The sequence below is a fragment of the Gadus chalcogrammus genome, chromosome 22, assembly GCF_026213295.1.
Source record: "Gadus chalcogrammus isolate NIFS_2021 chromosome 22, NIFS_Gcha_1.0, whole genome shotgun sequence".
In the NCBI taxonomy this organism is placed as follows: Eukaryota; Metazoa; Chordata; class Actinopteri; order Gadiformes; family Gadidae; genus Gadus; species Gadus chalcogrammus.
In genome coordinates, this window is record NC_079433.1 from 14966675 (window position 1) to 14994540 (window position 27866).

The 27866-nt window shown below is 47.6% G+C and overlaps 1 protein-coding gene across 1 annotated transcript in view; it reads left to right on the forward strand.

Annotated features, from left to right (window-relative positions):
• Positions 1–27866, forward strand: part of trioa (trio Rho guanine nucleotide exchange factor a) — a 70867-nt gene that overhangs the window by 28910 nt on the left and 14091 nt on the right. Inside the window, 33 exon segments of the mRNA XM_056583544.1 lie at positions 1543–1665; positions 3221–3412; positions 5186–5317; positions 5965–6195; positions 6707–6829; positions 7197–7388; positions 8196–8365; positions 9539–9713; positions 10478–10673; positions 11347–11513; positions 13001–13120; positions 13354–13545; positions 14022–14171; positions 14412–14526; positions 14997–15112; positions 15297–15419; positions 16040–16234; positions 16409–16524; positions 17086–17152; positions 17279–17388; positions 17756–17825; positions 17920–18009; positions 18101–18193; positions 18455–18566; positions 18653–18843; positions 19005–19106; positions 20889–21031; positions 21357–21456; positions 21885–22128; positions 22235–22348; positions 23003–23199; positions 23609–23779; positions 26792–26887. Of these exon segments, the coding sequence (XP_056439519.1) occupies positions 1543–1665; positions 3221–3412; positions 5186–5317; positions 5965–6195; positions 6707–6829; positions 7197–7388; positions 8196–8365; positions 9539–9713; positions 10478–10673; positions 11347–11513; positions 13001–13120; positions 13354–13545; positions 14022–14171; positions 14412–14526; positions 14997–15112; positions 15297–15419; positions 16040–16234; positions 16409–16524; positions 17086–17152; positions 17279–17388; positions 17756–17825; positions 17920–18009; positions 18101–18193; positions 18455–18566; positions 18653–18843; positions 19005–19106; positions 20889–21031; positions 21357–21456; positions 21885–22128; positions 22235–22348; positions 23003–23199; positions 23609–23779; positions 26792–26887 (4728 nt within the window).

Sequence of the window (27866 nt, forward strand, 5' to 3'; positions counted from 1 at the left end):
TTTTACGATTGTCCAATTGCTTGCTTTATTAAACCTAATCAAGAATTGTCTTTAGAGTTGCAATTTGCAGAAAGTTTCATTTATATGCAAATCTTCTAAAGAAAATACTGAAACAAAAAATATATAATGGTATGCGCATACATATACTATATTTGTTTATTTTCTTACACAACATCATTTGTTTAAAATGTCTGAGGTGTAAATTCCAATCAGGTTGAGTGTCCGATTGCAATTAATTTTCCGAGCTATTAAATCCTTGAAGCTGAGCCACGCACCACGGTGGCATATAGCGATGGAGGGGTTTAGGAGACGGTGAGCTGCAGTTTCCGACAGACTGCGGTAGTACCAGCTTGTTGCTATGGACACCATGGCCACAAGCAGGAGAGAGCGGTGGAGGATTGTTGTTCATAGGATACGTCAGTCTTCTCCAATCCAGCCCTCGAACGTTGCAATCACTTGATCTTCGTCCACGTGTTCAATAGGGAGGCCACTGAAAATGCACCATCATCAATTGTATTAATCGAGGCATGTGGTTTCGTTAGTTTCTATGTTTTCTAAAAAGCAATTTTTGAATTCGTTATCATAAATGCGTAACTTCAGCATCACAGTCGATTTAGGCTCCTGTCACTGGTCGGCTTCTGTCAACACTAACGGGTTTAAAAAAAGCATTGCAGCAGAAGCAGAGTCCGCTAGTAAATAGGTGGCCTGTCAAGCTTTCCCCAGACTGAAGGCCTCAAAAGTATGGGAGTACTTTAAATTAGCAGGCAGACAGGCGGCTGTTTTTTCGCTGTCCAAAATGTCTACGGCATTTCACAACAGCACCACGCGCAGACACATGAACAGAAGCACCCCAGTTCTACTCTGGAAGGTGGCACCACCAGTAAGAGACAGCTCCCAGCATGCCTAGGCTGAGTTGCGGTCTTTTGGTTTGAAGACACTGTCTCTGTGATTGGCACCTTAATAAGTGTAGTCCATTCATGTCTTTAAACAAATTACCAACAGCCTTATTATAGAGCCAATGAATCCAAACGTTGTGGATTTTATAAAGGGTGAAACCCTATGTTTTCGCCAATCTTATACATATTTAATACATATACCCGGCTACATATAGTATAACGCTATGCTGTGTGGCTGGTGACGCTGTGTCCGAGCACCGTTTCCTTAAGATTTATTTTTGCATTTTTGCGTTTTTTTCATGAAGATACAGGGAGATTTAGAAAGAAAGGTATGGGAGAGAGAGAGAAGGGAGGACATGCAGCAAAAGACCACGGGCAAGAACCGAACCCGGGTCGCTGCCGTAAGCACTGAGCCCTAACGATGCGCCCGGCCCAGGGGCCCGCCGGGGCGCCCGCAGCGCTTTATCTAATAGCCCTGTCCCGGTGAGGGTTAGGACACACAGGAGACCTTGGTATGACGGCTGGGTCCGTGGTCTGTGGGTGCCCGCTCTTCTGCTGCTTTGTCACTGGGACCTCATCGCTATGGTGTTGTTGACTAGCAATAATGTTGTTTTGTTTGTTTTGTGTGTGCGTGTGCGTGTGTCAGATGTTTGACTGGATCTTGCACAACAAAGGTCTGTTCCTGGCCGGCTACACGGAGATCGGCAACAGCCACCCCCACGCGGCAGAGCTGCAGACCCAGCACAACCACTTTGCAATGAACTGCATGGTAAGATGCGCACGTAGGGTGTTATCACCACGCACGCACGCACACGCACACACAGCAGCAGGTGAACCGCCGCCCACATAAGTCATCAAGGGTTGCGCTCTGAATGCTGTAATCACGTACTAGCGTGTGTGTGCGTGTGTGTGTGTGTGTGTGTGTGTGTGTTTGTGTGTGTGTGTGTGTGCGTGCTAGCATCGTTGGCAGGTGTTAGATAATGTTATTGTTTATCCAAAGCCGGGCCTTACCTTATGTAACCAATATGCAACTGTGGGAGATTCTCTGTAGTGGACCGACCGACCGCGCACACAGACACACACGCAATGACTCCCCCATTAAATGTGCACCAGAACGAAAAATGCTGTTTTGTTTTCTCCATATATACACTAATACGTCTTCCTTCATGTTTCTTTTGTTTACTCAAACCTCATTATTTCCTTGCGTTTAGTTTCCACGGCGTGTTTCAAATCTCTGTCTGTCTGTCTCTCTGTCTCTGTCAGTCTGTCTGTCTGTGAAAAGTCTTTATTGCCATGGAAAATGAACATTTGCATATACAGTTTAAAATGAACCAAATAAATAAACAAAGTAGTACTACAAACAAGGTCACAAATTAGGCTGAAATATTAATTCCAAGTACATTGGGAAAATATTGAGTAATGCTGTCTACTGTGCCATGCGCTCAGTTATTCAGCTCCGAAGGCGTACTAGTTATTATTTTCTTCTGTCATATCACCCAAGTTTGCTCATTGTCTAGCACGACTGGTACACATTCTCCATCTGTGACCCAGAAATACATTTAAACTGTCAAAGCTTTGCATGTGCGTCTGTAGGAATGAAGTTGGATAGAAATAACCAAGTTTTATGTATTAGTATTTAGGAGGTATTGATTGATATATTCTCAATTTCTTGAATAAATAAAAATCAAGCTGATTTAAAGAAGAAGTCATACATAGGGATATGATTTTTTTATTTTTTTTCAGAATAATTTATGATTCCTTCATGACTGCAAGAATTGTAAATGTGTTGGTATGTCTTATAAGTTCTTAGTTCCTATTCTGATAATCGTTTCTACAATAATAGAAGCCTCAGAAAAGGAGCTTCAACGTCACTTTAAGTCAACTTCACAAAAATGTGGTCTTATTTTAGAAACGGCGACAAATCTGCAAAGATAACTGTGATCATTGAAGATCATCAAAGACATATATTACAGGGGGGGAGATGAGAGGATATTGAGATCCAGAGAAAAGCTACCACATTTTCAGATCATGAATAGGCTGATAAATGGATTGTTTTGGGTGCAAAAACAATATACTTTTTTAGAATGCAGCCAAAACGACTTTGCGCCCCTAATAGGAATATTTGTCCTGCATAAGCCTCCTTCAAGGTGTTCATTTCTGACCAGGTCGCTGAACAACCTTTTAATCGCCACCGATTATCGGACCACGGACAATGCAAGTTTTGCACATCTCTACTAAGAGAAGATATCTGACCTTCTGAAGAGAACATGAACTCCTTCTGATGCGAGTGTCATCCCATCTAACGTGTCTCCCTGCGCTGCCAGAACGTGTACGTGAACATCAACCGCATCATGTCGGTGGGGAACCGGCTGCTGGAGTCCGGCCACTACGCCTCCCAGCAGATCAAGCAGATCTCGGCCCAGCTGGAGCAGGAGTGGAAGGCCTTCGCCGCCGCGCTGGACGAGCGCAGCACGCTGCTGGAGATGTCGGCGAGCTTCCACCAGAAATGCGACCAGGTGCGTGGTGGTGGATTCACTCATGCATTGTCACTGAGGAGCGTGAATGGTGTGAATCCTTGATGAGGTGTTGGCACGGATACTCATCCTGTATCGTTTTAATTTGTCGATTTTATTTTTTTTGTAAACTACAGTTATACATTTCTATGTTTTATATTCGGTCACGATAACTCGGAATGCAGAAGAAATCATGTCTGCAGGAAACTTTGAGGAAAAATTATATCAAAAGAAAAAAAAGCCAGGAGCTTCGATAGGTATCAACGCCGACTCCAGCGCGCTCCCTTTTCCAGCGATATCCGCGGTCATGTCACTCAGGAGATGAGATGTCTCCCCAAGTGATTTTGGGTGAATCCGAGTCATGGCTTGAACGGGGAGGCTGTTTATGTGTGCTTTGTCCCCCCCTGTGGGTACAAGGGTGCATAGCGCTTAGCTTAGCAATTATTGAAATTGAGTTATTAATTCAGCTATTGAAACCAGCTATCCATTAGGGGGATGTTGTCTATGAGCCACTAAAGGTTGGTGGCCTTCTATATTTCTGGAGCGGCTGTATTATTGATTGAAGATATTGGATCATTGAAATATATCGATTTTCAGCTTCACTCTGCTCTTTTTATGTACTCAAGTTCCAACTTAGGGTTTGAGCCAGGCACATCAATAGAGAATATTAACCAAATTGGGTGTAATTTAGACCTGTGGTTTCTGAGGGTATATTTGAAATTTTTTATAGTGTGTTTATGGCGACTGTCATAACCAACTACGCATATCAGGCAAATCTATGTATTTGCGATTAGGTTAATGTCCCCCAGGGTTTTATAGTACATTTGAGTCATGGTTGAAGAGATGTTGTGCTGTTATAGTTTGGTTTTTAGCATTAGCTTAGCATTCTTTATTTTTTATTTACCGGTTAGGAGTGCTCTATGTCCCACCCTGTTTCAGTTCACGGGTCATTCTGAAGCAGATTTATGACAATTTTGATTCGCGCAAATGTCAGACTTGTACTGTATCTTTCACTGAGAAGGAAAGAATTCAAGACAAACCTTATAGGTCAAAGAGGAGCAAATGTCAACATGCCAAAAACACAACAACAGTTTTGTGTACGAGAATAAACTCATAAAGTAAATTTTCATTTCTATGTAAAATTGTTGATTTGTCACAGCTTCAGTATTTCTTCATCCCGTTCTCTAGATTCATGCTTAATTACACTTACTCTTTCTAGGACGAAAATACGCATTTGGCATCATTATTTCTACAGGCCAAAACAAGCTTGGTTTTTAGCATATATTAGCATAACCATATTCAGATGAATACTGATGCATTTCTTAAATCATGTTATTCCAGTCTGCTTATTGTCCCCTGCTGTTGGGGACTGATTTGTTAGTCGTTTGCACAAGTGCAGGGTCCTGCTGCTAAAATGATGACTTCAAAATAGGCATAGGAATAAAACACACACACACACACACACACGCACACGCACACACTCATTCTGATTTTTGATCCCTAGTGGGTAATGGTAATATACTGGGATAAGAAACGCTTGAACAAATGGACTTAAGACCGGGTTCACCTCATCGATATATGTCTGACGAAAAGCAGCGTCCACAGAATCCACTTGCTGCCTGAAGGTCTTTCAACACACTCAATTTTAAACAAGCTAGAAAACGAGTTTGATTGGAGTGTGCCTCGAGTTCGACATAAGTGTGACTCACGGATTTGAAAAATGGTTTGAATGCTGCTGATGTTGTTAATGTCACCCTGTGCGCCTCTCGTCCCCAGTACATGGGGAACGTGGAGTCGTGGTGCAAGGCGTGCGGGGAGGTGGAGCTGCCGTCGGAGCTGCAGGATCTGGAGGACGCCATCCACCACCACCAGGGCCTGTACGAGCACATCACCGCCACCTACTCAGAGGTAGGCTCCGGCCGTCCCAGGGGGTGATAGCAGAGCACCAGGCACAAAGCACGGGCCGGACCCAAGGAGTGGCAAGGGGCCGATTACTGCCTTCCTTTGTGTTTCGTTGTGCATCTTTCAGAAGGGGAAGGTTAATAAGCAATGCTGCAGTGGCCAGTCCACACAGACCTTTACAGACACTTTTATTTAATGCTGGCCGAGTTTGCGTTATCCAGTTACATGCATACAGATCCCTGCCTCAAGCAACATGATGGGTCAAATATGAAGCCAAAGGAAGTGGACTGCCCCGTTAACCCAGATTTCAGCTCATCTGCCCTCAGACTCTAGATGATCATCTAAAAACTGCTGTGGGAGACCACCTCCGCCTCAACACCCAATGCTAAATAATGAGGTCGGACGTTACTGCGGTGGAGATAACACTAACACTGGTGCTCTGGGATTGGAACATTCTCCCCAGGATCGAGGTTCTCAAAGTGTAGCCAGCTGTAGGAGGGCATTACTTCATTAAATAAGAATTACGATTCATGTCATCATTACATCATTACATTAGAATCTCCTGTGAAAAAACAACAAAAACAACAAAAAATAGTCGTCAAGTCGGAGAACCTGACGTTCCTTCCCCGTCCCCCCGTCCCCCCGTCCCCCAGGTGAGCCAGGACGGGAAGGCTCTGCTGGACAAGCTGCAGCGCCCCCTAACCCCGGGCAGCGCCGACTCCCTGACGGCGTCGGCCAACTACTCCAAGGCGGTGCACCGCGTGCTGGACATCATCCACCAGGTGCTGCACCACCAGCGGCAGCTGGAGAACATCTGGCAGCACCGCAAGGTGCGCCTGCACCAGCGGCTGCAGCTCTGCGTGTTCCAGCAGGACGTCCAGCAGGTAACGCACACACACGCACACGTCGTTGTTTCGCCACAAGGACCGATGCAGATGCAGGGCAGCCTTTCGCTAACAGTAGCCGACCGTCAGGCAGTTGCTTCTTGTACTGCAGGGACCAGAAAATAATGTTACATTAGGGTTCTGGGTAAAAGTCAGGCAAAGTTTTGATTAAAGTCTGGTCTCTCCGCTGTCATCACAAGTGTTACCACAAAGCAACAAAAAAAATACACGTTGTTTTCAAAGATGGCATCGATGTGCCCGCTAGAGATCATATATACTGTGTATGGGGTGAACAAGACTGTTTTACTTACTGGCTACTTATGGCTACTCAAGTAAGAGACAATCTTTAAGTATTTGAACTCTGAATGCTGATAATGTCAAAAGGCTAATGCCTTGAACAAAATTATGCGGCAAAATTGCATGCCATGGAACTTGCATGAGTACATAGCATCATGTAGGTGTTTTCTGCAGTCTAAGTGTGTGTGTGTGTGTGTGTGCGTGTGTGACTCAGGTGCTGGACTGGATTGAGAACCATGGCGAGGCCTTCCTCAGTAAGCACACGGGCGTGGGGAAGTCTCTCCACCGGGCGCGGGCGCTGCAGAAACGCCATGAGGACTTTGAGGAGGTGGCCCAGGTAGACCAACGCTCCACCCTACCCTCCTACCCTTCCTTACTCCCTCCTCCACCCTTCCCTGCTCCCCCTCCTCCCCCCTTCCTTACTCCCTCCTCCACCCTTCCCTGCTCCCCTTCCTTACCCCCTCCTCCACCCTTCCTTATTCCCCCCTCTCCACCCTTCACTACTCCCCCTCTCCAGCCTGCCAGTTTCTGGCATCGGCTCAGTTTGACATTGTGTATCTCCTTTCTCACTGGCCTGTTTGTCTCTCTCTCTCTCTCTCTCTCTCTCTCTCTCTCTCTCTCTCTCTCTCTCTCTCTCTCTCTCTCTCTCTCTCTCTCTCTCTCTCTCTCTGTGTGTCTCTCTCTCCCCACCTCCACCCTGGTAGAACACCTACACCAATGCAGACAAGCTGCTGGAGGCGGCGGAGCAGCTGGCCCAGACGGGGGAGTGCGACCCGGAGGAGATCTACCAGGCCGCCCACCAGCTGGAGGACCGCATCCAGGACTTTGTGCGGCGCGTGGAGCAGCGCAAGGTGCTGCTGGACATGTCGGTGGCCTTCCACACGCACGTCAAGGAGGTGAGCCCAAACCAACCAGGAGCCCACAACCATGTACCACGAAGAGGGAAAATGCATCATTTATAACATTTCAAGCTTCGCATTAGTGTAGCGTTTCCAAAGGTATTAGTCGGTTGAAAAATGGACATACACGCTGTGACATTGTGCCTCCATAGTGCGTATCTTTCTTGGATTTGAGGGAAGAGGGGATACAGCTCTTTGGAACATAACGGTGAACATGTCAAATTGAGGGAAAACAATGGCGACTAAGATTCAGAACTTTTATTCAACAGAACAACAATTGTTTTGGAACGGCAGCTTAACCCGCTAAGATCTATGGCTATTTGAAGCATTTGTGAGCTAGCATTCTAATATACAATTATCACTATTACTACTAGGGTTTTTTATTACTACTATTGAAGTCAGTGGGAAAGAATTTGGATACGATTATCTTATAGAAGGCTATCTGTGGTACCATGTAGCGAGTGTGAGGAATTACAAGAAACCGAATCTCAGTTTAGAGCTAAAAAGCTGAGGCTGCAACTTTATTAAAGCTATCTGCAGTCTTAAAGTACTTAACTGCAAGGCAACAATTTAACATTATCTTATAATGTCCAAACACAAAGCACAGAATGATCCTTGGATTATTTGGGCCCTGGAAATTATTGTTAAACTTGCAGCAGCAGCATAAACAACAGCATTGTTTTTACTTTCTTCATTAGCTGATGTTATAAATGGGTTCAGATCCTACTGACGGTTCATGGTTTTGACAGCACAATGCTCGGTGGTATCAGTGCAGGCCTCACCCCTCCCCCCTGTGCCCCCCAGCTGTGGACGTGGTTGGAGGAGCTGCAGAAGGAGCTGCTGGACGACGTGTACGCAGAGTCGGTGGAGGCGGTCCAGGACCTCATCAAGAGGTTCGGCCAGCAGCAGCAGACCACCCTGCAGGTCACCGTCAACGTCATCAAGGAGGGGGAGGACCTCATCCAGCAGCTCAGGTGACCCTCTACAGCCCCGACTCACTCCTCTGATGTACACCCCTGACTCACTCCTCTAAAGCACTGCCCCGATGTAAATTTGATGGGTTTCATAATGATGCTCAACGCAGACAGCTGGTTCTGGATTATCCCACTTACACCATTGATGTATATTTTTGGGCACTTCTGTCTAAAAATAAAATAGCTTTGTGGTGTTCCCAGAAACACAATTTGTCCGACCGGAGAAATATAAGCTCAGTGGGTTGATATCACAATGACAAATCACTTCAAACTAACAAGAAAGAAATGAAGAGAGGCAAGGAGGGACAGGGGAAGAGAGAGAGAGAGACGTGTGGATGCACAGTGGACCGAGGGCTGAGTAGGTGGATCTGCAGTAGAGGAGAGGAAAATGAGGTGATATGTGTGCGAGTGAGAAAGAGGTGAGAAGAGGACCACTCTGACCCACAGCAACTGTTATTTAGATTACCTCCCTCACTCTTTAGCCATCTCTCTCTCTCCTTTCCTCTCTCTGTCCCTCTCTCCATAGTGTATTGGCTCCAGAGTGAATACTTACGTAAGGCTTCTTTCATAAGAGCATGTCTAATTGTGTGTCTGTATCCCTGGGAGGCATCGGCAACTTGGCAAACTCGACGCCCTCTGTGCGTGTGTGTAGTTGTGTCTTTGTAACTGTGTGCACGTCTGACTGTCAGTGTGTGTGGGTTGGCTTACCCTCTCACATACTAATTGCGCACACACATATTGGACATATAATGGCAACGGTCACATGGCCGAATCCATCCAGAGCAGATCAGTGTCACCATGGCCTAGGGTATTTTCTTTGTGTTGCTACAATTGAAGGAGTGTGTGTCTTAATTTCTTGTGCAAATTCAGCACAGACAAACACAACTTGTGGGTCCCGGGGTGTAGGGGACATTAGAACACAGACAGACACAACGTGTGGGTCCCGGGGTGTAGGGGACATTAGAACACAGACAGACACAACGTGTGGGTCCCGGGGTGTAGGGGACATTAGAACACAGACAGCGCAACGTGTGGGTCCCCAGGTGCAGAGGACATTAAAACACACACAACATGTGTGTCCTTCGTACCCATGACATCCACCATCTCCCCGGGGTGTCGCACTGGGTCAGGGCTGTCATACTGAGTCCCCCTCCCTCCCCCTCCCCGACTCAGGGACTCGGCCATCTCCAGCAACAAGACGCCCCACAACAGCTCCATGGCGCACATCGAGGGCGTGCTGCAGCAGCTGGACGAGGCCCAGGCCCAGATGGAGGAGCTCTTCCAGGAGAGGAAGATCAAGCTGGAGCTCTTCCTCCAGCTGCGCATCTTCGAGAGGGACGCCATCGACGTGAGTCCACCCGGGAACCTGTCTGTCTGTCTGTCTGTCTGTCTGTCTGTCTGTCTGCCTGTCTGTCTGTCTGTCTGTCTGTCTGTCTAAACTTGCTGGACTCACAACAATGTTTTTCAGCCACATTGCATGCTGGGAGATGTTGTTATGTTGTAACTTTCTTGTCTACTCCAGTGTTACACTTTATTTCTGAAAGAATACACAGCGTCTCCACTCATTTGAAAGCTATAATTGTAGCAAATGTTGTGTGAATGTCATGTGACGCAAGTGAAAGCAAATCCTATTCTGTTCATTCTCTAGAACACTGTGTAGTTGTACTCACTGTTTGAGGACTTTTGAACACTTCCCTGCAATACTGACTCAAAGCAGATGTTTCACTGTTGCTACATACTCTTCAGTTAATACTCAGATGATGGGCGTCTTACTTATGGGAGTTCTCAAGTGACACAGGGGATCAAACCCTCGGCTGAGAGTTAAAACACCCCTGCCAATACTCCATCTTGCCCCTCCTACATATCTGGGTCTAGGTGTACTCAATGAAGTCCTTATACAAGAAAAAAATAATTGCTGCTTCAATACCGTCATCACATCACCTATGATGATCCACCATATTGCACTCTTTGATCAATTTTAGATGATTACATTTCTAATTTTTTCTATGTACCTGTTGTAATTGTTGAGGAAGACGAGCATACCACTGCCTTCAGTGACTGCAGCTCGCCACTATATTGACATGCACGTCCGTCCGTCCCCCCCCCCCCCAGATAATCTCTGACCTGGAGGCGTGGAACGAGGAGCTGACGAGCCAGATGAGTGAGTTCGACACGGAGGACCTGAGCCTGGCGGAGCAGCAGCTCCAGCACCACGCCGACAAGGCCCTGACCGTCAACAACCTCACCTTCGACGTCATCCACCAGGGCCAGGAGCTGCTGCAGTATGTCAACGAGGTGCAGGCGTCCGGTGAGCGCACACACACGCGCGCACACACACACACACACACACACACACACACACACACACACACACACACACACACACACACACACACACACACACACACACACACACAGACACAGACACGCGCAAACACACCCAACAGCGCAGCTTAGTCGTTTAGTCATTCTATTTATAAATTCAGCAGACACCTTTGTCCAAAGCCACTTGATATAATTTAGGGTCATTCATCATAAATTGGTTACGAATCTCCAGATTCATTCAGAATGCCTGCAGGTAAGGGTTAGGCACATGAAGGATTTGAATTCAAACTGCCTAACCGTAACGAGTCGACGCCCTAACCTCTGACGGCGCTGCCATCAGGACGTGGTTCAGTGTGGCACAGGCCCAATCCCATTTCTACCCCTTACCCCTTCCCCTTACCCCTTCAAAATAAGTGGGGGAGGGGTAAGGGGAAAGGGTAAGGGGTAGAAATGGGATTGGGCCACAGTTAGTCAACATAACATGGTGACCAACAACGTTTCTCTCACACTGAGGAAACGCCTGGATAAGTGCGATGATCACCTTGGCGTGTCACAATGGGCTCTTCACTGGGCCTGGGTCGGCCTTGAGGGCCGACACCCCCCCCCCCCCGCCACCCTCCCCCTAACCTCTCCCCCTCCCCCCCGCCGCGGCCCAGGCGTGGAGCTGCTGTGCGACCGGGACGTGGACATGGCCACGCGCGTGCAGCACCTGCTGGAGTTCCTCCACGAGAAGCAGCAGGAGGTGGACCTGGCGGCGGAGCAGCGGCGCCGGCACCTGGAGCAGTGCGTCCAGCTGAGGCACCTGCAGGCCGAGGTCAAGCAGGTGAGCAGGGTGGTGCCTCTGGGCGCCCGGGCCACGGCATGCACCCGGAGCTCTGGCCCAGCGCCACGTCCGTACAGTACATTTCACACAAAGATACCGTGGGCTTTACAGAGTAAATAACAGATTGAGAAAGAAGGTGCTTTTGAGAACCAGACCTCCTGACCCCACCTTTAAGGTTGTCAGCCTTATTATCAACATTTTGCAGCTAATCATGGTGTTTACAATCGATGTACAGTTACTAAGAGAGGGTTTCAGAGGAAATGGGTAAATTGCCTGCAATCAGAACGCACGTTCTTCTTCACTTTCTTCACTCATTGTTTGGCTTATTGTCACTCAATTAGATTCGCCCTGACCTTTCACTAGAGGGGTCAAGTGTCAAATATCTTACTTGTTTATGTTTCATCAAGTTTATATTGTCAAATTTGCATTGGTTTGCATTGGATTTAGAGATTTGGTCTAAACCTAGCTCTATTAAAACCTACCTATCTTTACTCTACTTCACTTTATTATGACCCGATAGTATCTGATATTGCGCTAGCACTTCACAATCTAAAACATGACATTTATTTCAGGCGAATATGAAGTCTTCCACTTATGTTGTGCTCTAGCTTTATTCACTCTAACCAAGTAGTATCAACATAATTATTTCACTTGCACAACACTCACAGTTGTTATCTTTGTTTTGCCACCGATATAACGTATTGTAGCCCTTTCAGTTGTGGAGATGTATCTAAGAGGTTCACAGTCTTAATACATTGACTTAGGCCTTTTAGTTGTAATCCCATAACCAGTGTACTACAGTAAGCAGATTAGTAAGTATATGGATCTCTTTTTGGTTGTGAAAAGCATGTCATGTGCTATTTTAATCATGGGATCAAAATACTTTATTGCGATGATCATGATATTGCAATGCATCAAGTTCAAGATGAGTTCAAGACAGAATCATTGTTTAATAGTTAATTATAATAGTTAATAATTATCATGATATGTTAATAATATCACAAAGAGATACTGCTGAAAGAGTATAACCGCCACTGTGGAATCATGGCAGTGCCCTAAAGTACACGTGCTTGCTTTTGTGTGCACTGAACACTTGGTAGCACATTTCTTTGGCTGTTTCCCAATAAGCAGTTACTTAATAGCTGTTCATTTATTTAAAGATTTAATATGTAACATTTCCACATTAAAATGTCTGAAAACGCCTTGACCTTGGTTACGTATTTTGTCGAGTTGTGCACGTACAGTATCCAATCGTTAAAACCAAGAAAAATCAGTAGTTGGTGATACTTTGACTTCTAGCTTACTACATTGTGCCTCACACCAGACACAAGCCACTGCAGTGTTTCCACTCATTTAATCTTTACTTGGGAGTCTGAGACAAGGACACCATCCTCTATCGGTGGGGTGTCCATATATTTACAATGAAGAATTGCTCGCTCTCACAAACTCACTGACAATGGACTCTCTGTCTCTCTCCCCCCCACAAGGTTCTGGGTTGGATCCGGAACGGGGAGTCCATGCTGAACGCTGGTCTGATCACGGCCAGCTCCCTGCAGGAGGCAGAGCAGCTCCAGAGAGAGCATGAGCAGTTCCAACATGCTATTGAGGTACTGTGTGTGTGTGTGTGTGTGTGTGTGTGTGTGTGTGTATGTATGTGTCTTTTATGCAGTGCATCTTACAAATATACCACATGCTTTCAGGCCCTCGCGTCATTGTGATCCCTAACCCCATCAGTATTAATGACATGCTCTGACCGTTGAGCTAGGACATATAGTGTAGCGCCAACCCAAAGGGGTGCGGTGGTCTTTAACGTGCACCTCTCCCCGTGCCCCCCGCCCAGAAGACGCACCAGAGCGCCCTGCAGGTGCAGCAGAAGGCGGAGGCGCTGCTCCAGGCCAACCACTACGACATGGACCTGATCCGGGACTGTGCCGAGAGCGTGGCCTCCCACTGGCAGCAGCTCATGCTGAAGATGGAGGACCGCCTCAAGCTGGTCAACGCCTCGGTGGCCTTCTACAAGACCTCCGAGCAGGTACCGCCCCGCCGCACCGCCGTCGGTCACTCTGCCTCTGACGGACATGTCGTCTGAGGCCGCAGCAGAGGCGTGAGGTTATTCACAGTCACAAACCTCCAGGTGGAGTCTGAGGTCATTGGAGGCCGAGTCTCAAGTCAAGTCGCAAGACACTGCGAGTGCGACTTAAGTTCAAGTCGCAGGTCGCTGTGTGTGTGGCTTAAGTTCAAGTCGCAGGTCACTGTGTGTGGCTTAAGTTCAAGTCGCAGGTCACTGTGTGTGTGGCTTAAGTTCAAGACGCAGGTCGCTGTGTGTGCGGCTTAAGTTCAAGTCGCAAACTCAATTCCCCATGTATGGTGTGTGTGTTGACGTGGACTTTGTTAGAACCGTTGAAAAAGCATTAGAGCTTTACTTTGGGCTCAGCAAAATGTACCCTGGGAAAGTGAGTCCCCAGAGGAAGCCTCATAAGATGCTGTAACAGCAGCTGTGTGTGCCAGGTGTGCAGCGTGCTGGAGAGCCTGGAGCAGGAGTACAAGAGGGAGGAGGACTGGTGCGGCGGGGCCGACAAACTGGGGCCCAACTGTGAGTCTGAGCACGTGACCCCCATGATCAGCAAGCACCTGGAGCAGAAGGAGGCCTTCCTCAAGGTACGCGCACGGAAACATACCCTGAGACACAAGCTTGTACCAGACATACACCTGCATCATATACATCACAATATAAACACCCTGCTTTCCACACACACACACACACACACACACACACACACACACACACACACACACACACACACACACACACACACACACACACACACACACACACACACACACACACACACACACACACACGCGCAAGCCATTGACTGTGCGTGTTTTATGTGTCAGGCGTGCACGCTGGCCAGGCGCAACGCAGACGTCTTCCTGAAGTACATGCACAGGAACAGCGTCAACATGCCGGGGATGCTGAGCCACGTGAAGGCACCAGAGCAGCAGGTCAAGAGTGAGTATCCCCTCTCTCTAAGAGTTCTGCAACCAGCATGTTTACAGAGAGCCGGCAGGGCTTCCATGTCACGTTCACGTGTACACTAGGGGGCAGTATAGTGTTTCCAGCCCCAATTAGCGGACAAAAGGGCCATTTGTGGACTCTGCGACGTAGATCTTCGTAGGACACAGAAGTTTAATTTGGCCTTTAGCATTGCAATACAGCAATTTATTTCATTTTAATTAATCTTACTGCGGCTATGATTAGTTCATAAATAAGTGATGATGTTTTCTGATCATATGGATTTTTTCCTTTTGCACATATGTTATGTTATAGTAAACCTTTTTTATCTCCATGTGGACATTGGTCAAATCTGCTAGCATATTGTAACTAGATAGTATTACTCTATTATTAGATCAGGTATTGTGCAAGTATGAACCAGTAGACTCCTTGAGTTGAGCCTGTTTGTGTTGCTTCTGCCCGGGCAGACATCTTGAACGAGCTGCTGCAGAGAGAGAACCGCGTGCTACACTTCTGGACCATGAGGAAACGACGGCTGGACCAGTGCCAGCAGTATGTGCTGTTTGAGCGCAGTGCCAAGCAGGTACGAACACGCACACTCTAACACACACACACACACACACACTCACACTCTAACAAACACACTAACACACACACACACACACACACAGACACACACCAACTACCAATACAAACACCAACTACCAACACCAACACACACCAACATACTACCTACTTAACATGGGTCCACGGTCGCGTGTTTTCAGGCTCTGGAGTGGATCCACGACACGGGGGAGTTCTACCTGTCCACACACACCTCCACGGGCTCCAGCATCCACCACACCCAGGAACTACTCAAGGAGCACGAGGACTTCCACATCACCGCCAAGGTGAGCGTCCCCTTCTCTATCTCTGTAGTCTGTCTCTATGCCTCCCTCTCTTTCTTAATCTCTGTCTCTATGCCTCCCTCTCTTTCTTTATCTCTGTTCGTCTGTCTCTATGCCTCCCTCTCTTTCTTAATCTCTGTCTCTATGCCTCCCTCTCTTTCTTTATCTCTGTTCGTCTGTCTCTATGCCTCCCTCTCTTTCTTTATCTCTGTTCGTCTGTCTCTATGCCTCCCTCTCTTTCTTAATCTCTGTCTCTATGCCTCCCTCTCTTTCTTAATCTCTGTCTCTATGCCTCCTTCTCTTTCTTAATCTCTGTCTCTATGCCTCCCTCTCTCTGTACTGTTTCCATCACTCTCCAGTTCAACTCATACTTGCTCTCTCCTCATCTTTTATCTCTCTCTGTAACAAAAACACACGCACGCGCTCCCCGGCAATTTACTTCAATGCATTTGCATTACGCATATTTGTTTGCCCAAATGAAATGCAGCATAACATTCCATTTTGCACAAATTATTTATTTCCGTCTAACTTCAGTTGATCGTCTGTCCTGACGTCGGTGTTACCTCATGTCGCTCATTCTGTCCTCATGTCGGTCCTTATGTCCTCATGTCCGTGTTTTCCAGCAAACCAAAGAGCGCGTGAAGCTGCTGATCCAGCTGGCGGACGGCTTCTGTGACAAGGGCCACGCCCACGCGGTGGAGATCAAGAAGTGGGTGACGGCGGTGGACAAGCGCTACCGGGACTTCTCCCTGCGCATGGACAAGTACCGCGGCAGCCTGGAGAAGGCCCTGGGCATCTCCTCCGACTCCAACAAGGCCGTACGTCTGTGTGTGTGCGTGTGTGTGTGTGTGTGTGTGGGTGTGTGCATTTCTGCAGCCTCAATGTGTGCATTTGTGTGCATCAGTGCTTAATCCATAGATTCTATATTCAATCGATTGATCCAATCTCTTGATCTCTCACTCGCTCTCTCTCGCTAACTCGCTCGCCCTCAGAGCAAGGACCTCCAGCTGGACATCATCCCAGCCAGCGCCCCGGGGTCAGAGGTCAAGCTGAGGGACGCCGCCCACGAGCTCAACGAGGAGAAACGCAAGTCGGCCCGCAGGAAGGAGTATGTCAGCTCTTCCTTGTGTTCTTGGTCGTCCCATGAAGGAGCTTCCTCTGTTGGTTAGAGTGCGGGCCCGTCATTATAAGTGCTGAAAGGCCTCCGATCTTTGCTCTGCCAGTGCACAAGGCTTTCAATGATCTCAGCATGTGCCTTAGATACTGTTCTCATGGCCAACGTTGTGAAGAGGCTTAAGTGAAGATTGCTAGCTATAAGCAATTATGCCAAGGTCCAATGGAGTTCCATATTGCTTACCCGTTTAACCCCCCCACTGTCCCCCTCTTCTTGGAGGGAGAATCTTATTATCTGTTGATGTTAAATTGTATTCTATCTGCTTATGGAAGGGGATTTACGGCTGTATTCAGACATGAGGGAAACAAATGATCAGGGTTAGTTTGGGTTGATTCCCTTCTGGTTTCTTACTCTACCCTTTCCCCCTCCGTGTGTGTGTGTGTGTGTGTGTGTGTGTGTGTGTGTGTGTGTGTGTGTGTGTGTGTGTGTGTGTGTGTGTGTGTGTGTGTGTGTGTGTGTGTGTGTGTGTGTGTGTGTGTGTGTGTGTGTGCCTAGGTTCATCATGGCAGAGCTGATTCAGACGGAGAAGGCATATGTGCGCGACCTCCGGGAGTGCATGGATGTAAGTTGTACTTAGCACATCAAGTGAGATTCATATATATATATATATATATATATATATATAAATATATTCCTCCAGTGCAATGCAATGCTCACCCTCTCTCTCGCTGTCTCTGTCTCTCTCTAGACGTACCTGTGGGAGATGACCAGTGGGGTGGAGGAGATTCCTCCAGGGATCATCAACAAGGAACACATCATCTTCGGCAACATGCAGGACCTCTACGAGTTCCACCACAAGTGAGGAGAAGCAAGCTGCTCTCTGTCTTTCTGTCTGACCCACTGTCTTTGGAAGAACTAGCAGCATTGCTGTTATCATGATAGTATGATTAATAATGCTAGTTATAACTGAGCACTGTTTGAAAGGTTATCTTGTTTCTCTAGCGGTTATTTATAGTTATGTTGTAACATAAGTTAAAATTGCGTCAAATGTCTGTATCTTGTATTTACATTTCTAAATTCATTATGTTAATAGTAGTTAGTAGTAGCTAGTAGCCGCATCATAATCGAATAGAAGCATCTCAAGAAAGGAGAAAATGATTAAGAAAGTCATCTTTACCAATTATTTAAATTAGTGTCTGTCTTTGTATTTCTTGCGTTTCCCCAGCATCTTCCTCAAAGAGCTGGAGAAGTACGAGCAGCTGCCTGAAGATGTGGGCCACTGCTTCGTCACATGGGTGAGTCCTGCGGCCCGTTCACAGCTACCAGACAGCGACACACCCTACAGGAAGCTGTCTCCCCCTGACCTCCTCCGTTGTGTGTGTGCTGCAGGCCGATAAGTTCCAGATGTACGTGAACTACTGTAAGAACAAGCCGGACTCCACGCAGCTCATCCTTGAGTTCGCCGGGCCCTACTTCGACGTGAGTATCCCCCCCCCCCTGGCCTATTGCATCATGGGAAACCCATGGGGGATCCGCAAAGTTCCAGCTTTGTGTTTTCTCTGCGTTGCAGGAGATCCAGCAGAGGCACCGGTTGGCCAACTCCATCTCCTCCTACCTCATTAAGCCGGTGCAGAGAATCACCAAGTACCAGCTCCTGCTCAAGGTACGCCGTCCGGCCGCAGGGCACACGCCATGGTTGGCTTCCATGGGTACCGTTTCCATTATTACCATCTCTGTGGTTACCGCATCCACGGTTGACGCCTCCGCGGTTTAACCGCCTCCACGGTTTCACCATCGCCATGGTTACAGCCTCCATGGTTCCTGTCTTCATGGTGTGTGTGTGTGTGTGTGTGTGTGTGTGTGTGTGTGTGTGTGTGTGTGTGTGTGTGTGTGTGTGTGTGTGTGTGTGTGTGTGTGTGTTCAGGAGCTGTTGACTTGCTGTGAGGAAGGGAAGGGGGAGATCAAGGACGGCCTGGAGGTGATGCTCAGTGTTCCCAAAAGAGCCAACGACGCCATGCACCTCTCCATGCTGGAGGGTGAGCTTCACCCACCACGTGTCCCTCACCGCACGCACGCTAGTCTGGAGTCCTCGGGGCCTAACACCCGCCGCGTTTCTTCCCAGGCTTCGATGAGAACCTGGAGTCCCAGGGGGAGCTCATCCTGCAGGACTCCTTCCAGGTGTGGGACCCCAAGACTCTCATCCGCAAGGGCCGCGAGCGCCACCTCTTCCTCTTTGAGATGTCGCTGATCTTCAGCAAGGAGGTCAAGGACTCCAACGGCAGGAGCAAATACATCTACAAGAGCAAGCTCTTTGTAAGGCCCTGCCCTCAATGCTTCTCATGTTGTGAAGACGCAGATCAACACGCCAGACTGCATCAAGTAAATGTCTCTCTCTCTCTCTCTCTCTCTCTCTCTCTCTCTCTCTCTCTCTCTCTCTCTCTCTCTCTCTCTCTCCCCCCCCCCCCCATTACCAGACGTCGGAGTTAGGGGTGACGGAGCACGTTGAGGGCGACCCCTGTAAGTTTGCTCTCTGGGTGGGACGCACGCCCACCTCCGACAACAAGATTGTACTCAAGGTAGGACTCTCTCTCTCTGCGCTCTTCCTTGCTCTTCCTCGGCTGTTTCTCTCGCCGCCACCTCTTCCCTGGCCGTTGCATTTGTCTCGGGGTGCTTTCATACCTCGTCTGGTCGGCTGGTTCTGAACTCTCTGTGCGTGGTTTGTTTGTGTAAGGCGTTTGTTTACACATCTGGCATTTTAAACCTCGCTGTGACAACGCAAAATGAATCAGAGTGAGAGTGCAACCCTTTAAAAATAATGAGCTGCTGGTTGGGCTCTGATCGTCCGACCTGTAGGTGTGAGCACGCCCTGAGGCCCGCAAACCTCCGCTTTCTTCTTCTTCTTGTGTGTTTGCATGAGCTGCTTTCATGGTAGACGTCTGTAGCTCCTCTTTGTGCTATCTAGACTCTGACCGCCTGCTTTTCTTCCTCATCTGTAGTCTGGTGGTGTTCGCCAACATAGAGAAGCTCATATATGTGGCTGCTTTTTATTTCTCTTATCTCTCCGTCTCTTGCTTCGACTGTGGATGGTAGCATCTTTCATTCTCTCTGTGTGGGGTAACATGCTTCCATCATCGTGACACCTGCTGAAGACCTACCACACAATGAGTTATATCATAACTAAATACTGTAACATAATACCTAAGACACTGAGTTATAACATTGCTAAATACTATATAAAATAATACTCAGACACAATGAGTTATAAAATTACTAAATACTATATAGCATAAGACCTCAGACACAATGAATTATAACATAATTATATGCTACATAACATAATACCTCAGATACTGAATAATATCACAAAACACTATATAACAAAAATACCTCAGACACAGTAATATCAAAACTAAATACTAAATAACATTATACCTCCGACACAATGAGTTATAAATATATATAACTATATAAGAGACTAACTTCCATATTTTCTTTACATAAAAGAAGGTTTAGCCTGTTTTTGTTTAGCTGAACAGCAAGAGGAGAGCTGATTTGTCTGAAAACAAACAGCAAACCTATTTGTCAGGCATTTCAGAAACGTGTTGCATCATGTTTCCCTCGTAGCGCTCCTAAAGGAAATGTACGTTGACTACCTCAAACTGACTACCTGCTACTGGTTCACACACACACACACACACACACACACACACACACACACACACACACACACACACACACACACACACACACACACACACACACACCAGTATACATGGCAATAAATTGCAGCACTCTGTACGACTCACCTCACATTTGATTGGCTGAGGCAGACGTTATGTAACCCTATCATTGTTGTGCTTCTGTGCGACCACCATCTTTGTCCGTTTGAAATAAATGTCCTGTAAAACCGATATGATAAAAAACAATAATTTGATCATCCAAAAATAAACAAGTAAACCCTGTCTTATTCTGTATTTTAATCAAAGCTAAGTCAGGGATTCAAACACGGAGCTATGGTGAGTACCCACTACCCCTCCCTCCCCCTACTTTCCCCATACAGCCCCCCTAAACAAGTCTGAAGCTGCCCTCCTCTCTGCCTCTATCACCAATGATACAAGTACACATTCATCACTACACACATAGACATAGTATGTCTTATTCAGACACAATTTGGACTGCGGACCTTGTCCAAATCCAAATCCTATGTTTGTGTACAGAGATAAAAAAAGGAGGCAACTTCAGATCTCTGAGACATGATAACAGATTTAAGGTTCATATCTTCAGAGGAAGTCATTAACCTTGGCCTCCGCCCCTCCACCCCCTCACCTGCCCCCCCCCCCCCCCCCCCCCCCCGCCAGGCTTCCAACATCGAGAACAAGCAGGACTGGATCAAACACATCCGGGAGGTGATCCAGGAGCGCACCATCCACCTGAGGGGGGCCCTGAAGGAGCCCATCCACATCCCCAAGGCCACCACCGCCAAGCACCACAAGGGCCGCAGGTACACACGCACACACACACACTAGTACACACATGGATAAACACATACACACATGTACACACAAGTACAAACACACATAGTCACATGTACAAACACATGTACGCACATGTACAAACACATTCACACACATATAGACTTATATGTACAAACACTGGTACACACATGGATAAACACATATACACACATATACAAACCCATATACACACAAGTATATAGACACACGTACAAACACATGTATGCACATGTACAAACACATTTACACGTGTATAGACGCATGTACAAGCACAGATACACACATGCACTGACTGGACTTGCTTGTGTTCAGGGACGGAGAAGACCTGGACAGTCAGGGTGAGGGCAGCAGCCAGCCAGACACCATCTCTCTGGCCTCCCGCACCTCTCAGAACACCCTGGACAGCGACAAGGTACGCACACACACACTACGTATGCACATGTAATGATGAAATGTGATGTGTCGAGCCATGGAGGCTACTCTTGTACGATCGCTCGGGCGCTGATCTGTTCCTCCACGGCCTCCTTCATACACGCGGTCTTCCTCCGGAGGATTTCCTGCATGTGTGAATGGGATCAGGGTTCTATATACCGGGAGATCCGTACTGAAGATCTGAAATGGATGCATCGTTAAAGCACTGTTCAGAAGTGTTTTGCCAGCTCTAAAAGAGTCAGAAGTTTGTGGCCAGTGGAGCTCCAGCACAAAAACAGTATTAAAAAACGGTCTTTTGATCCGTGAAAATTGGTGGATAGCATCGAGGAATTCCAAAACCATCCCAGTAGACAGAACCCTGGATGAGACGTGGCCCATGGGTAACAGTTGTCGGTTATTCCCCCCCAGCTGTCGGGCGGCTGTGAGCTCACGGTGGTCATCCACGACTTCCTGGCGGGCAACAGCAACGAGCTGACGGTGCGGCGGGGCCAGACGGTGGAGGTGCTGGAGCGCTGCCACGAGCGGCCCGACTGGTGCCTGGTGCGGACCACCGACCGCTCGCCCGCCCACGAGGGCCTGGTGCCCTGCGCCGTGCTCTGCATCGCCCACTCCCGCTCCTCCATGGAGATGGAGGGCATCTTCAACCACAAAGGTAGCCATGGCAACAAGGCCTCGTGTTGTTGAACGGGGAGACCCGGGGGATAAGAGGGTGTTGTTCAACTCTACCGTGTGTTGTACCCCCCCCCCCCCCCCCCCAGACACGTTGTCGGTGTGCAGTAACGACTCCATCCTCCCGGGCTCCTCGGCCACGCTACAGCCGGGCCACGGCATGCACATCCACACCTCGCCCGGACCCAAGCACCGGGCCCCAGGTACACACACACACACACACACACACACACACACACACACACACACACACACACACACACACACACACACACACACACACACACGGGCCCAAGAATCGAGCCCCAGGTACACACACTCACTCTCTCTCTCTCTCTCTCTCACTCACTCACTCACTCACTCACTCACTCACTCACTCACTCACTCACTCACTCACTCACTCACTCACTCACTCACTCACTCACTCACTCACTCACTCACTCACACAGAGAGAGAGCCACAGAGCCACAGGTACACACACAGCCCCAGGTACACACACACACAGCCCCAGGTACACACACACACACATCCACACACATCCCCGGACCCGAAGAAGTATATTAACAAGACAAAAATAATCTATAATTATATTAAGTTTGACAACACATCAACAATGTAAAATTAGATTCAGTCTACTAACAACACCCAAGCAGTACACAATCAGAGCCAAATGTATTTTGCCTAATCAGCAGACAGAGCCCTGCTGGGAATGCTAATCCCAGCACTCATCGAAGCAAAGCAGGATATCGCCGGAGTCAAAATGCCCACTAAAGAATGGGTCACTCCAACTGGCATTCATACCGTCTCCCCATGCTAACCACACCAACGATGACGTCACTCCCTTTCCCCCCCACAAGGCAACACGCTGCGCAAGTGGCTGACCAGCCCGGTGCGCCGGCTGAGCAGCGGCAAGGCGGACGGACACGTCAAGAAGCTGGCGCACAAACACAAGAAGAACCGCGAGGTGAGGAAGAGCGGGGACGTGGGCACGCTGGGCTCCCAGAAGGACTCGGACGACAGCGCCGCGACGCCCCAGGACGAGACGGTGGAGGAGGTGAGGGGGGGTGCAGAGAGTGGACATGCTGGGTTACATACACATCTTCTGCCTGCAACACTCAGGGATGGCGATGTTATTAATAACATCATGACATCATTCATGTTATTAATGAGTCAAAGAAGAGATTGTCCCTCTATTGGGTAGAGCACCATAGACAGATAGGAATCAATATGATATAATAATGATATAATAATATAATAATTAAATGTGACGTGATGACGCACACTAAGAAGAACCACTCGCCGCCCCCAGCGCGAGCTCTCACTCCTACAAACCAGTCGCTCACCACCGTGTGTGTGTGTGTGTGTGTGTGTGTGTGTGTGTGTGTGTGTGTGTGTGTGTGTGTGTGTGTGTGTGTGTGTGTGTGTGTGTGTGTGTGTGTGTGTGTGTGTGTGTGTGTTCCCAGAGGGTGCGCAACGAGGGTCTGTCGAGCGGCACCCTGTCCAAGTCGAGCTCGTCGGGCATGCAGAGCTGCGGGGAGGAGGAGGGCGAGGAGGGGGCCGACTCGGTGCCCCTGCCGCCCCCCATGGCCATCCAGCAGCACAGCCTGCTGCAGCCGGACGCCCCCGACGACAAGGTGGGGGGTCTGGGAGAAGGGGGGGGGGGAGGGTCAACCTGGACCAGAGGCCAGAAACACAATGAGTGACGTGTTGTGATGCATGCTGGGTAGTGTGGTTTTGAATTTGGTAGCGATGAGTTAAGACCCTCCCAGCTGGCCAGTTTAGCCCCTCAGCCAATCGTAATGACACCCTTTTAGACCTTGGGAGATGGCTGCTGGGATTGTCATGGTTACGACAGGACGTTTATTTATTCCTTTTCTTTGTAGAAGAAATCAAGTGAAACAAAGATGTCAAATGTTTGTGGCCATCCTAGTTATATAACTCTATTTGTTAGTGTCAATCTCGAAGATTTACATGCGAGTAAATATCCGTTAAGTCACAATCTATTGCCAAAGGAGATAAAACCATGGCGATTGAGCCTCTAGCCCACTGACTCTTCTAAGGTCATTCTAGTCCTCTCACACACCTCTGCTTATGAAAGGCCCTGCATATGTAGTATTATAAATGTTACTGGGTGTCGGTTCAATGGGAATTATTACCCATTATCGCCGAAGGTGTCACAAAATACAATAAAACGGAAATCTTTGAGATTGCCACTTAAAGTTTTCATTCTCCCTTTTCCAAAACAAACAAATCTTTGTTTTAACTAGTGTCTTTTACAGTTTTCTGTTATTCCTCTTAACTGTAAAAGTTTCTTTTACAGTTTTCTGTTATTCCTCTTTTTCTATTTCTCTCCTCTTTTAAATGAAAGTTAAGATAATGAGAGGCTCTATGTGAATACTGCACGGCCCATAGAGCTGAATTTGTTGCACTTCCGAAGTAGGACATTACCGACCAAGTCTCCCTACCCTTTCCCACCCCCCAAACCCCTCACCTCTTCTTCAACGACAAAGCAAGGCTCCTCTGACACTAATTTCTGTTTCTCTTCTTTTTGTTAATGTTATTGTTTTGTTGGTTTTTCGTTGTTTACTTTCTGTTTCCTGGTTGTATTGTTTTTTTCTTTTGTTCTGCCACGCTATAGCATTACCTTGATTTATGTCCTGTCTTTGCTTTGTCACAGTTTCCATACCTCTCCATCTGAAATGCCCCCACCCTCGCTCTCTCCTCACCCCCACTGCCCCTGCTCGGTTTACAACTCTTTACTTTGTTTCTTTGGTTCTTTAGTCCTCAAGCTCTTCCTGTTTTGGCACTCAACCGCTTCAAGAGCTGGTTTTAGCTTGTTGTTTTTCTGGGCGCTTGTTCAGCGCTAAGGGCAGTGAATTGACGGGGCACTGGAGATAGATATTAGATTGTATTATTCACAGATTTTATACTCTAGACTTGTTCAACCCATGTTTTCTAGCGTACAGCTTTTGTCAATCTTAAAAGAAAAATAATTTTCTTAACACCAGATATGTCTGAACTTTTAAATGAATTTCTTCAGTTCCTGAATCATTTTAAGATATGGCATTTTCAGCTTGCGTAACCTTGGCATATGGCTGTATTAATATTGTCACGACCAAAAAGAACAAACTGCAAAAAACAAGAGATTGTTAAGTGTTTGGTCGATGTGCAGCAGGTTTAGGAGGGCAGCGGGCATACTGTAGGACAGCATTGAGGCAGGTTCATAGACACACACACACACACACACACACACACACACACACACACACACACACACACACACACACACACTGTGGTCGGTTGCCCCTCCCCTTCCTCCATCAAGCCGATGACATCACACCGCAAGCTACCTCCCTCTTTCATCCGTACGTGCCCGTTACATCCCCTTGTCCTCACTCCCACCCTCCCCCCGTCCTCCTAACCCCCCCCCTCTGTTAACCTCATTACCCCATGCGAGTAATTGGCATCAAAACGCTGGTCGCAGCCACAAGGGGGCGCAATAGCCCCCCCTCCCCCCCACCCAGACAGCCTTATTGGGGGGAAATGGTCTTGAAGCACAGCACAGCAAGGGTGAGAGACTACTGTAATTACAGATTTCTGTTAATCTCTTTGTTCACACCTTTTTCCTCCTCATCCCTCCTCACCTATAAAGAACGATTTGTTTGGAGATCTGGACGTTTTGCTCTCCTTTTCTACCTTCCCATTCATTTTTATTTGTACCTTTTTTAATTGACATTTCTTCAGATTTCATCCGATTTTTATTCAAACTTGTCTAAAGGGGTTGGGGGAACAATGTTGAATACAATGTTCATTCCAGTTCATGTCACCTATCCATAGTAACTGAAAACAACTCTCTCTCTATCTCTATCTATATATATATATATATATATATATATATAATATTTAGTTGAAATAAACTGAAATACTCATAGATAGGGCTTGTAATTTGTCGCATAAAATATCCTTATCTGTCTAAGGTAAGAGAAAACAAGATGCCCAAACAAATAAGGATGGAGAGCAAGCATTGTAAAGTACAACTCTTCCGATGAGTTCAGTTCACGCTTCAATTGGCTACTTCATCCAAAATACTCCTGCCTTTATAAATGTATGGCCAAAAAATGGTTCGTCCTTGTTTAGGTAGGACAACAGTTAATGCTCAAACCGCACAGATTTCACCCTCTATTTTAATCGTTACTCCTTTTGAGGATACCTGATATTTAAAAAAAGTGTAGAAATTACTATAAATGGATATTATCACCAGTTTGGTCCTTACGGAGCAATTCGTAAAAAAAAAACTAGCCGTAATTATATTCGATTCTGTGGTTATCTTCTATTGGACAAGACCAGAATCATTAAAAAGCACTCCTTACAACCAGGCTACTTTAGTCTTCAAAACTGAACCTGAAACCAATAATTTGAGCCTTTGGTCGTAGGCTTTGGCAGGTTATCACCACCCGGGTGCAGTGCGGTGTAGGGCTGTTTGTCTCAGTACCACCCCTGCGCCTGAACACCTCCGTCCCCAGAGTAGACGTGTAGTCCGCCGAGTCCCCCCACCACGGTGGGACCCCGGTCATGGCAGAGCACCAGCCCCTGTTCCTCATCCTCCATAGCCCCTCACTCTGCGTCTGTCTCTCTCTCGTGTGCAGACGTCCTCTCGTCTCTCCGTCCGCCCCTCCAGCTCCGAGACCCCCAGTGCCGCGGAGCTGGTGAGCGCCATCGAGGAGTTGGTCAAGAGCAAGATGGTAGGATCACTGACCCCCCAGGGGCAGCTTCTGAGCCAGCAGCTCGCTAGGGGGGAGAGTGGACCTCTGTTGGCTAACATAGGGCTGGAGATAGATTGACGTCCGCTGGTAGCCAAGACAGCCGCCGCCCTACAGGGGACAGTTCCCACGCTACTCTACACGTCTTCAGTCATCGTTTTTCTTGAGAGACCCCTAGCGGCAGTCGCTACACTGTATACCTTCAACTCTGCCAGTAATGCTCGTACGCAACGGCACTAGCTTAATAAAGAAGTGTCACAAAACTGCTGTTGGTCTTTACCATGGAAGTAACACGTCCTCCAACCTTTCCTGGAACTCTTGGCCTAAAACCTTTTTTATTTTCCTCCTAATGTTTGAATTCGTGCTGAAACGGGGGGTTCACTTATACTCGAAATGATTGTGATTGTTTTAAAGGCGTTCCCTGTAAAATAGTAGCTAACATGCAGCAGAATCTATCTACCATAGTGCAGCCAGGTCCGACTTCAGCTTGAGAGGCAATGCCGCTTTAGCCCGCTAGCGGGGGGGGCCAGAGTGGAGACGCGTTCAAACTCTCATAAAGAAGACAAAGGTAGAGTTTCAAGACAGTTTGCTGCTACTTGAGTGACGCACAACGAAGCATCGGAGACTCCCTTTTTCTCACAAAGTTCCTATTCTCTATTCTCTTGTTCCTATTCTCTATTCTCTCGTTTCTATTCCCTATTCTCTCATTTCTATTCTCTTTCTCTCAACTTTTCCTCATGAAAATGTAACAGTTTGGGTCACATTTCAAAATTAGGGGTCATTTTCAGATGATCAGATTGCCTAGATGCTGAAATGCTGAGAAAAGCCACTGAAGCGAGCGTGCACGGGACAAGCCCATAAAGCCCAGACGGAGTCGCCTATAATCCCAGAACTAGAGTTCATAACAACATGACCACCGTTGCTCTGGTGCTGTGCACACATCGACCCATGACTCTCTCCT